This window comes from Sinohyriopsis cumingii, chromosome 6 (assembly GCF_028554795.1).
Source record: "Sinohyriopsis cumingii isolate HCF-2022 chromosome 6, ASM2855479v2, whole genome shotgun sequence".
In the NCBI taxonomy this organism is placed as follows: domain Eukaryota; kingdom Metazoa; phylum Mollusca; class Bivalvia; order Unionida; family Unionidae; genus Sinohyriopsis; species Sinohyriopsis cumingii.
Genome location: NC_142966.1, coordinates 78,023,843 through 78,036,342, shown reverse-complemented (window position 1 = coordinate 78,036,342; position 12,500 = coordinate 78,023,843). Strand labels below are relative to the sequence as shown.

The 12,500-nt window shown below is 33.2% G+C and overlaps 1 protein-coding gene across 1 annotated transcript in view; it reads left to right on the top strand.

The window, feature by feature from the left end:
* LOC149797272 (protein lin-28 homolog) overlaps positions 1-12,500 on the top strand; it is a 61,510-nt gene that overhangs the window by 15,502 nt on the left and 33,508 nt on the right. Inside the window, exon 2 of the mRNA XM_089961983.1 lies at positions 3,597-3,697. Within this exon, the coding sequence (XP_089818109.1) occupies positions 3,597-3,697 (101 nt within the window). The remainder of the gene's footprint in view (positions 1-3,596; positions 3,698-12,500) is intronic.

The following is a 12,500-nucleotide window of genomic DNA, read 5'->3' as shown; positions in this document are numbered from 1 at the left end:
GCTACATTCATTTAATATTAGTGACATGTCACTTTCATTTAATGCTAGTGACATGTTACATTCATGCAAAATTAGTGACATGTTACATTCATGTAATATTAGTGACATGTTACAGGCATGTAATATTAGTGACATTCTATATTCGTTTAATATTAGCGACATGCTATATTCATGTAATATTAGCGAATTGTCACATCCATGTACTATTAATGTCATGTCAAACAGTGCGCCGAATAAAACTGCTAGTAAAATTATATAAAGTTACAGATATAAAAGATGGGATTTAGTTTTAAAAATGTCAGGATGTTTTGTTCGACAATGCAAATTTGCCGCTTAATTACTAACATATAATAAAGATAAGTGTGACATGTCTTTAAGAAATTGAATCGCACGGAACTCCAGCTTGTTCATTCCAGCCAGGGTTCTTGTACAAGAAGTAAACATTGGAATGACTTCCTTTCGCTAGAAACCCCAAATGGTGACCCTTGCATGTTTTTCTTTCTGCATGAGTATGAGGAACAGTTACAGACTATCACTTAATACAGATTTGTATTTATTTATGGAAGCATGCTTACCGCCCTTGATAAAAGACGTCACTTATTTTCACCTTTATGCGAGGGTAAAAACTCAGACCCATTTGTAAGCTCTTTTTTTTTTAGAGTCACACAGGCAAAGCCACTATAAAAACCGGTTTCTGTGACATGCCTCTCAACCACTCCTACACTGACTGATGCTACATTTTTGAGGACTTTTTCATTGTTACCCGCTAAGCAAGTGGTTTTAGCTCTGTTCGCTAAGATCATGTACCGCTTGGGATGTCCATTGCAAGGTGTTTCATTGCACTGCATGGGGTTCAATTGCTTGAAGCTAGTTCCATATATGTGAAGCTCATATCAAGATTTGCGGCTAGCGGATACTTTAAGTACAGAATTTATTAAAAATGGCAATGCCAATATTTAATTGTTTGTGAGCCAAGATTTGTTAAAAATCCAAAGAAAGATTCATCAACGAACATTGTAGGGTCTGATTAGGTGAACTGTCTATGACCTTTCTAGTGTTTTCTGCATAGTTTGGGGAAATTACTATTTTAAGGTAAGCTAGGTTTGTATGTCCAGTGGCCCTAAATAATTACGAATCGTGTCATTGGGTATTAGTTTGCAGCTATCATCTTAATTTTATTTTTAACGTTTATTGAAATGCAAGTGGGAAAAAAGTGATGATTCGTTTCCGTGGGTATTAATTTGCCGCTATCATCTTAAATTTACTTTTAACATTTATAGAAATGCGATTAGGAAAAAGTGACAAGTTCTGTATAATTGATGAAAAGTACACTGACGTTTTATATGTTAATAGTTATTCGCTGCTTCTGGCACGCAGCAACATTATGTATTATTTATTCTATGTAATTGATATGTATTGTTTCTCGTATTAAGAAATTCCGAATGTCGTATGCATTCTATATTCATGCTTCAATGAGCGCGCAACAAATGTCTTAACTCAGTAACTATGACAAGAATTGTAAAATTTTATGTCGTGGCGAGGCCGAATAACGAGAGAAAAGCATTTTTTTGGTTTAATACATTTTTGTATACAGAGTTTTTATGAAAGTAGATGAACTTGGCTTTGTTAATGTTTGTGCGCTTGTATGTATATATATATATATATATATATATATATATATATATATATATATATATATATATATATATATATATATATATATATATATATATATATATATATATATATATATATATATATATATATATATATATTACATGAACAGAGTAACAATGAAAAAAGAATAGAAAAGAATGGTACATGAAAAGAGAAATTAGAAATTTTAGAAATTTGGAGAAGGAAAATTTACAGGAATGACCGTAAATATGTAAACGTTTATTAAATGTATCGGTAGTGACATGCAATGCATAAGTCTCATATTCACCATCAATCACGTTTTTCGTATTTTAGATGTTTATGAACCCCTTTGTGTAGTGGTAAGTTATTTAAAAAAAGCTAGTAATACGTGATTTGATGTTTCAACCAAAATAAAGTAAAACCGAGTGGCATTGGCGGAAGTAATTTCATGGATATTATGGGATTGAAAACTTTGGGTACATACATCCAGTTTGCAAAATGGGATGACCATATGCAGAACGATCATAATAGTATAATGTAAAGGAATATATGATGCAACTGAGCAACCAACATTACATCATCAAATTCAGAATGAAGTCTGTTAAACGAAATAATGCCTTCGTTTTGGACAATTAGTTTTGAGTTCCAACTTACTGATGCAAATTAAGTTTAACTGTTGATCATGGGTTATTTTTTATTTTTGTTTATTTTTAATTTTATGTTGTTCTCCTCTGTAAGACTTAGTTTGAAGCCCAATTACTAATGTGGAAGAAGAGATTTTTGCGTCGTCTTTGCAGTATCCCCTTATGTTACAATTTAAGTTCAATGATACCCAATCTGATTAAAATCATATCTCCGCTGTCCTGATGACGACTGCTTACCAGTCATGTTCTGGTGACCTTTGAATTAGCCAATGGAAATGCATCTTTTATAAATCTGAAAGTGAATCATTCGGTACATATTCAAGCTCTTCGTCCACACTGCTCAGTCTCCAAACGCGAAAATACAAGTCTTCATATGATTGGCTGACAGAATTAGAGATTATGATAATGACATAGGTTGCAAGAACATGACCCCAAAAGGATCGCCGTCAGATCTTCATGTATAACATTGAAGATTGGATTTTAATCAGATTGAATGATACCTTAACAGGAATTCGTGCAAAAAACATTTGTTTTTCGCTCGTTTTGTTACTGCAAGGAAGTGGCATTTAAAATTAGTGTATATCAGTATAACACTGTTATAGTTTGTGCAGTAATTATGAAAATGTATGTCAACCTGTCATAAATTTGAACTACCTGCGAAGAAATATTGATCTATCGCTAGATTTGGCATCATCTGAATCAAGTACGGTAAGTACTGTCCGCCATGTTCAATGGGCAACTCTACAATGGCAGTTCACAACAGATTATGTGGATTATCAAAGGTAGCAATATTCATATTTTGCAGAAATTCTTACTTTTCTTGTACTCGGTGGTGATGGTGCTTTGTGTATTGTGTGATCTTTTTTAATTTATTTATTTGTATTGCCAAGGATGACATCATTCATAAATACTTTTCCATATTGTTGTTTAAATAGTTCATGACATACAGTAGTGATGATTTAACTGTATTCTGATAAACTTTAAATCTGTGTATGAATGCGTTTTAAAATATCTATTTTCTTTACCTGTACAATTTCGAGAACTTCAATGAAGTATATTCCGGTGAGAATAAAGTGTATCGTTGACGTTAAAAAAAATGTTCTCATTTGTGTGAATAAAGATTCCAGTCTTTCCTTGACTAGTAAGTTATCTTTATTCCAGTCATCACATTGTACTAGTTGCATTATGCAATTTTGAATTTCAGGTCACTTGAAATTATTAATTTTCCATTGAAAAGAAAAGTATAAACACAGCTACCCAGTAAATGCAAAAATATTTGTTCTCCAGATTTACTGAAGTGTAATTTATTTCCAGGTGGCGGACGACGGAGAGGAAGATGTAAGTGGTTTAATGTAGCGAAAGGATGGGGTTTCATTACACCAGATGATGGAACACAAGATGTTTTTGTTCATCAGGTAAGTAAGAGTACGAGTGTAGGGAACTTTTTCATGTATATGCATGACCATCTTCGTGTAATTCGAATCTTTGTATCAGGGAATACAGACACTGGCAACAGGCCATACAAGAATTTAAGAAAACGAAAATAATGGTTTTTGTGAAGATTACGTCGGATTATACGTCACAGACGGTGGGAGGGGCATATTGAAATAGGTTTGATATACGGACAGGCTCTTGATGAATACTAACACCGAAAAGCCTTTCCCCTAAACATGTCAGTATGTGAAATATGCCGAGATATGTGATACTTGGCTTATTGGACAGGAATTTCGATTACCTTTGAGATGTTAAAATTTTATTTAAAAAAGAAAAGTTCTTACATACCATTGCTTTCCCTTGAAATGGGTATTTTCAGATTTATTATTTATTTTTTATCAAACATTTAGAATATTTTAGTACGGATTTGCTACTTCCAATAAGGAGCCGCGGTGGCTAAGTGTGTTGTGTGCCGGACTCATGACCTTTGGACCAGCCAAGGTCAGCAACCGTGGTGTGTCGTTGTGCAAGGCACTTTACTCCTATTGCTTCGGCACCAAATGACCTACAATAGTGTTGCTATGCAATAAAGCACCAAAAAAAAAAAAAAAAAAAAAAAATCAAAAATCAAACTGCTTCCAATGATAATTTTAGAAAGCCTTTAAATCTCTCTCTCTCCCTCTCTCTCTCTCTCTCTCGCGTTCAGTACTGATACAGACAAAATGCCCATCATAGATAATACATGTCCAGATTTATTTTGTACTGTCCGGACTTCTTGAATACTTATCTGGATTTCTTTGCCTGTTCCCAGTTAATAACAGATATAGTTCACCTCGTGGGCGAAAAACTCACGAAAAAACTTCTTGATGAAATATGTTATTCAATCGATACTAGCAAATAGCCTCTACAGGAGGAAACCTGTCTATATAGAAAAAAAGTTTGAATATACAATTTTTTAAAATTTTTTTGTTTTGTTTTGTTGTCAGAATGCTTAATTGAATAATTTTTCAAAAGTGTTGAGACCTTTCATTCTTGAGAAGTATCTGTGCAATTTAACAAAGACAGAAAACACCTGGAAAGGTAACACGGATGGAGAAATATCACAGCTATTACCTGTAAAGAAAATCTATACTTTTTCTATCAAATTATCAGGTTACATCGTCAAACTTGTTAGAGGAAACTAGACGCCACATAAAATAATACATATAAACTCAAGATTTATGACACCTAACAGCTACACTTTATCAAACGAAAGACGTGAATTATTCCTACACGCTTTGATGGCAAGGAAACAATGTATGAAAGTCATGCAAACCGTAATGAATCCACGCTATTTTTCTCGCTCTTTGGTAAGACATCTTAGTTCTAGACACAGTAATCTGTTGCAGAATGCTTTTATTTTCATTCTAAAATTTTAATGGTGACACCACTACTACTACTACTACAACTACTACTGCTACTACTACCACTATTGATATTACTATTACTAACTACTACTAATATTACTACTCCTGCTACTACTATTACTACTACTACTACTACTACTAATACTAATAATAATAATAATAATAATAATAATACAAAAAAAACCAACACAATAATATCAACAATAATAACAGTAAGAACAGGAACTTGTTGCAGATCCAGATACTGATAATGACAAATGGAAAGATTGCATTAAATAAAAACCAAGAGTTTAGGTTGTAAGTATTATGGCTGAATGGCTCAAACATTTGCAATATATAGGTTTTGTTTTTCTTAACTTAAGTTAAACAGAGAACAATTTACTAGTGCCTAAATTCTAAAAGATGCTTAGTTATTTTCTTGCCAGAAAATTCTGGAAATAATCCGTAGAAGCCATGTAAATTAGAATTGTATGTCGATATGAGTGATATAAAATAATAAAATGATACCAAATTTTTAATTATAACAGAAAGACTGCTGACTTGTTTTTAATTAGCTTTTGACACACAGAAGAAGTGATTTCACTTCGATCAAGAAAGTGCAGTACATATGTAAAAAATATATACCCTCTTACTAGAATATTAATTTGAAGTACTGTCAACATACCCTCCTACTACAATATACATTTGGAATACTGAACATTATAACCACCTACTAGAATATTAATTTGAAGTACTACGCATTATACCCTCTTACCACAATATACATTTGGAGTACTGTACAATATACCATCTTACCAGAATATTAATTTGGAGTAATGTACAATTTAGCACCTTACCAGAATATTAATCATTTAGAAATGGCAAGACAGGTATGATTGATATTCGGTTTTGAGGAAAACGTTACACCACAATTTCTTCACATAATGACCGTAATAATAATAATAATAATAATAATAATAATAATAATAATAATAATAATATCTTTATGTTAAGAGGATGACATATTTAGCATATAAGCTAATTTACAAATTATATTTATATATATAACTCGTAATCTTACTTGAAATGTTTACCGAAACGATGTGTAAAAAATATAAGAGGTCGATGTCATTAATTTCAAAAGGGGCAGAGGAAAATATGTGTACGTTAAAATTGAAATATAGATCTGAATATAGTGAAAGGTGAGTTAAAATCTACACATTTTACAAAGACTTGAATTTACAGTAAGAACTTAAATTTGTAATCTCAGTAAGAATATTATTCCAAATTTTTGGACCTGATACAGTCACATAAGAAATCTAAATAAGGGTGACATCGTGGAAATAAAGAATACTGTTTGGAAAGTGAATGCAGGTCAAGGTTATGTATTATCCGCTTGGTGGGACACAATAGATATTCACATTCAAGGTCATTTACCGTTTTGTACATCATACAACCTTTTTCCAGTGTAACCCGTTCACAGAAATGTTAGCCAATATAATATCGAAAACATTCAGAAGATAGTTTCAGAATAGCGCAGAATGATTCGGGCAGCATGTTTTTGCAGTTTAGTAATCTTATCAGAGTGATTGGTACTGTAGTTTCATAAAACGGTCCACTCATGTGTAAAATAACAGCTGTTGTAATATAGTTTAAAATCATTTTCAAAATCTTCATTATAAAGAAGCTTCATAAGTGCAGTCCATTGACTTCGTAAAACACCAACAATACGATTAACTCGGGGGTCCCAATGAAGTTTGTTTGTCATCAATGAAGATTCCATACGGTATTGAGAAGCAGATACAAGGTCACTGATCACAAGTCTGAATGAATAATTGCCCCATCACCATCCTTGCTAGACCTTGTCTTCGAAAGGTTCTTTCGCATCACAAGATTTCCTTTTTTCAGGCTAATGTAACCAATATTTGGAATCAGTATGTATACACTGGACTCGAAAACGTTACTTGTCTGCTTATATTTACGTGTGACAGGTAAGGAAAGACAAGTGACTTTTCAAGACTCTTGCCCAACCGGACGAGTGGAGTTTTAAGCCAATGATCAAATAAAAAGAACCAAAAAATATGTTTTCGGTAAGAATGGCTTTGTTTGTACAGAATTTTTCTCGGCGGACATAACGTAATCGACATGAATTGTGTTATTCGTTGCAGTTTGCAATTTATAATCAATTTATATTGACCTTTACATGCCCTGATGTTATTAGGCATTAATTAGTTATACATTAGCATCGCGTATACCAGGGTACTCCATCATTTCTACGTTGAGATATGATAAACACCAGTAAGAGGTCATGTTCTGTTGACCTAGTGGTTCACCAGTCAAATCACAACTTTCAGGTTTCTGAAAATGATGCTCGTCATTCGGAACATATCATTACTATCGGTAACTTTCGCTAACACAAATTTGCAATGCTTTATCGATAGGATACTAAACATAAGTGGACTGGAAAATCAAAAGGTCTCTAAAACATGAACTTTGATGGGCGTCAGTCTGATCTACACGTAGGACTGTGGAGATATGACTTTAATCAGGCCGAATGGAGGTACTAAACGATATGGACTCTGGTTTGCGAAGTAGCTATTTATAGCCAAGAGGTGGTTTTCGTATCCATTCGTCTAAAGATATCATCAATGGATGTCACTTATTATATTCTGAACAGCAGACATATCGTACATTCGGAAGTTTATCCGTGGTGTCAGGGAGAAAAAAGAAACAAAAGAAAGAAAGGCTAAAGTACAACCACGGAAAATCAAGTTGCATAAAACGTAGTATCGATCTTCAAAACGGAAGAGAAACGGTCATTTATGTATGGCTTGCCGAAATGGATAAACTTTGGTAGGATGAGGCTTCCGTCGTGCTATTTTGTCAAGATTGTCGCATATATATATATATATATATATATATATATATATATATATATATATATATATATATATATATATATATATATATATATATATATATGAGAGAGGAGAGAGAGAGAGAAGGAGCGTAAGCAGAAGACAAATTAAATAGACATTTATGTGGAAATACAGATTTGAATAACTTTCATATGGGCAGATATATTTCCTAAATGTGGAAAGAAAGTAGTTCCTGAAGTGCTACCGTCACTATGGCGATAATAGTGGTATCGCCACTGTGGCGTTATAACAACCCCACCCCACCCCACCCCATTTATTTCAATATATCATTATGAATCATATAGTAATTATCAATATCAGACCGAAGATTGTCCTTAGTCTTGAGTTTAGGGTTGTATTTTAAAAAAAAATCAGGATAAGGAGTTTCATTTTGAGAGATATCTGCGCATATTAATGTAGAAGTCTTGCATTTTATTGGTTGGGCTTATGTACCCTCTACGCATATTTATAAGATAACTTGCATTTGATTGGCTAGGGTTGTGCACATTTATTCATATTAATGAGAGAGATAACCTTGCATTTGATTGGCTGGGCCTGTGTAGACTCTAGACTCAAATATTTCTTATCAGATATTGACTAGGTTTGGACGTAAGTTTTTATCATCGAGATCTCGGTTATGATCAGTTATGAGTAGCATCCATGCATATTAATGAGATAATCTTGCATTTGATTGTCTGAGCTTGTTGTGAACACAGTAGATACCATATCTCTCTGATTATATCAATCAGCTATGTAAGCTTATGTAAACAAGATCACGAACGAGTTAAATTATGATCGATAGCTACAAATATTATCGAGGTGATCTTGCATTTGATTGGCTTAGCTTGTGAACACTGTAGACGCCATATTTCTAATCAATTTGGTATGCAATTTTATGTTATGTATATTTAATTTGTATTGTGCAATTGATCGTTGTCCATAATTGATGGAATGTATTTTGGCCTTCCTGACTAATGAGTTTGTTTTGGTAAACAGCATATTACAAAGCTAATTTTTTTGTCTATAGTCTATATTTTGATTATGTTTTTAGATCAGGGCCGGATGGGGGAGGGCGGAACCTCCATGCTAGCCCAACCCCCACCTCCACAAAAAAGCCGGACACACACAAGTACAGTCACTTGTCACTTGAATTATGACCATTGTTTTATTTTTGTTTATTTGGTATTATTCACACTTTGAGTAAATTGATACGTAGACTTCTGCTCTGGTGCCCTTTACAGGAAAGTTACGGCCGTTTTGAAATTTTGGAACCGCAGTCCCTTCCCCCCTAAAAAAAATTAAGCGGATACAGTCCTGTAGATTATTATTATTATTTTTGGTTGGTATACGTGTTTACTTGGATTTGAGTTCAGAACATCGGTTTTCCCTCGGGAATTCCTGATGGACCTGATGTTTGCCTTGTTCTTTACTAAACCTTTAGTGAAAGATCTGATCTTGTTGACCACTTGAAATGTTATAGAGGTAAACTTTCGACCCTCAACCTGGTCCTTTCATTTTGTCTTAGGTTTCTATATTAAAGTTGTTTACATAAGAAATGTTCTTTCCTGTCTTAACATTTGAAGTGAAATCACTTTTTTAGTTGTCTTCAGTTTTAATTTAAGAGTATTTATTTATTTAAACTTTTCACTAGAAATACAAAGTATTCATTAATACTTTCCAACTAAATCACTGTTTGGGGGTCATTATTAATTCATTTAGAGACATTTTGGATTATATCATTGTGATACATTAAGAATGTTAGTACATCAAGACTATTCCAGTTATTTGTACATCAGTACATTCATAATTGGAACACATTCGGAAAACCACTGGAATTCATTCGGAATACTATATTCTTTTAGACTTGTGATAGAATGTAATCGGCGTAGTTGAGATTTAATTCACAAATCTGTAAGTTCTTTGTAAATTTTTTATTTGTGTTCCTGGGAAATAAATTATTTGTTGAATTACAGTTGTTAGTTTTCGTTCTTTTCTGTTAGTTAGTTGAAGACCATAGAGTCGTAAGTGTTGCGTCGTGAAGATCTCGGAGATGTTTGATAATGTCATTTAAGTCGGTGAACGATATCAGGCCCACTTAGTCCTCTTTTTTTAAAAAAATTAATATAAAACATTGGCTTCTAACATGAATTTTTACTTGCCCAACAGTGATCTATAGTTTGGCATTTTGTTAGGCTGGGGAATTGTTGTATCTTAAATGTGAGAGCCACGCATTTTTATGTGTTGATCAAACTTTAACTACGGGCTTACATCTTGAAAGTCTCACACGAATTGGAAAATGAACCAGATCCATGCATATTAATGACGTAGACTTGAGTCTGGTTTGCTGAGCTTGATCTCACTCTCAGCGTCGTATTTTGATCCGACTTCAAGCAAAGTTGGTATATAAACCTATAACATATCTGCTAGCAAAGTTTAAAAACTGAGCGAGTTCCACATATATTAATAAGTTTATCTTTCGCCTGATTTTCGGGACTTGTTACCACTCTAAAGGACTGTTTCTTATGCTTCTTTCACCTGATTTTCTAGACTTGTTACCACTCTAAGGACTATTTCTGATGCGATGTGAACTAAACTTGATGGATACATTTAGATTTAAATAATATTTTTATTACAGTTTGTAAATATTCTGACATCATCACGATATCCAAAGAGGTTTATTATGACAGATATCTATATATAGCAACGATGTGATCTTGCATTTGATTTGGTTTACTTGTGTCCTTTTGATGGACGGTATTTCTGAGTAGGATTTAATTGAAACCGGTAAATGAGCTAATATCATCAAGATATTTTTACATCATTAATACGTTACACAGTACAAAATATTTTGTCAGTATTTTACATCACTCGCGCCCCATTATGTCTGCCTTCCACGACTCTTTTGTTGTTTAATAAGTATCATGAATACTTTGATTTCATATTTTGCTGTTATAGTCGAACATCTTAGTGCAGTGTATTCTGTATTTTGTTCGGAACTTCAAAAATTAAAATATTATTGACAATGAAGTCCTCTGGTGAAGAATGTGATACAAAGAAAAACAGAAACTTGTTAACGGTCCATTTAAATTAAAGCTAAATGGCTAACAGTATTAAAACACTCAAATATTGCATAACGTTATAAAACAAATTGCACGTATCTGACATCCGCTTCTTTCGTCCAGACGCAAAATAATATCGCAGAGCACGAATAGTTTAGTAAGCGTTCCTGGAAATTAGACCGGATGTGAGCATGGTGATTTGTTTTGGCACTGTCGAAATTTTGAGCACAGCTACATAATTGACGAGACAAACCTGAAAAGACTTACAACTTAGGCGCAATAACAAAGAAAATGACCTAAATAACATCATAAAAATAAAAGCAATGAGTTTGAATTAAGTTGGTTAATACGAGGTGCAAACAAACCATGTATGACTGGGATTATTAATCAGTTAAATGCAGTACGTGGAACATATTCACTACGATATTATGACAATTCAGGCTACATATAGGATTATATATGGGCTTATATAGAGCACATACAAATTTGTGTAAAACGGATGTTAGTTGGAGCCGTACAAGCCCGTGTAAATCTTGTCAAGCGTGACTGTATTTTTGTTTTTAATTCATACGCGAGTTATGCAACACACGAATTATAGGCAGGTACAAGATTATTTAAAAAGATCTAGTTTTGTAACATTTCAGAGAAAGAATCTCATTAAATTCATGTCTTTTTATTTAATGTTATACCTGATATTTTTATGACTTGTGGAATTACAAACTTAATCGGACTTAGACATGGAGATTTGGTATCCACAAATATATTGATTTTTACGTCGGGAAGCATTCATTGTACAAATCTACGTTCTACGTTCATTTTCTTAACAATTAATGCAAGTATTAATTTCAAACTAATTACATGAAATAAGGATAGTAGTATCAGAGCATGAGATGAATGTTGAAATCGTGTATATAAGTTGATTAAATAAAATGTCATGTAATGGGAGTTTCGATTTGGCCTTGTTATATGTTCTCAGAGTCATTGTTGCTCTAGTCTGGTTGTTATACGCCCTTGGCGGAGCCTCTGTCCACCTAATCCAGATTTCGACCAATATGACTGGCCTTGAACATGTAGTAAGGGCGATATGAAAACAAACATTTAATGGCATAACATTCGACAGCGCATTTTAAATTAATTCATGCATCAATACAGTGTGCATCTGCTTGAGGTAGATTTTGCGGTCACAGCTTTTTTACATGGCGCTTGTGAAGTATTTTGTAAGGAGCCTTTAAATCGATTTCTTTTATTTCATTCTTTCTTTTCTTTCATACGCCTTCATAGGCAATGCATTTTACTTGCCTTAACATTATATAACCTTTAAAGTGTTGCAGTGCCGTAAAACATCTCAGAACTCCAAAATCAAGTCAATTTGAGAAGAGAAACACACGAGATTTCAAGAATGATCAACGTAAGATTTTACAT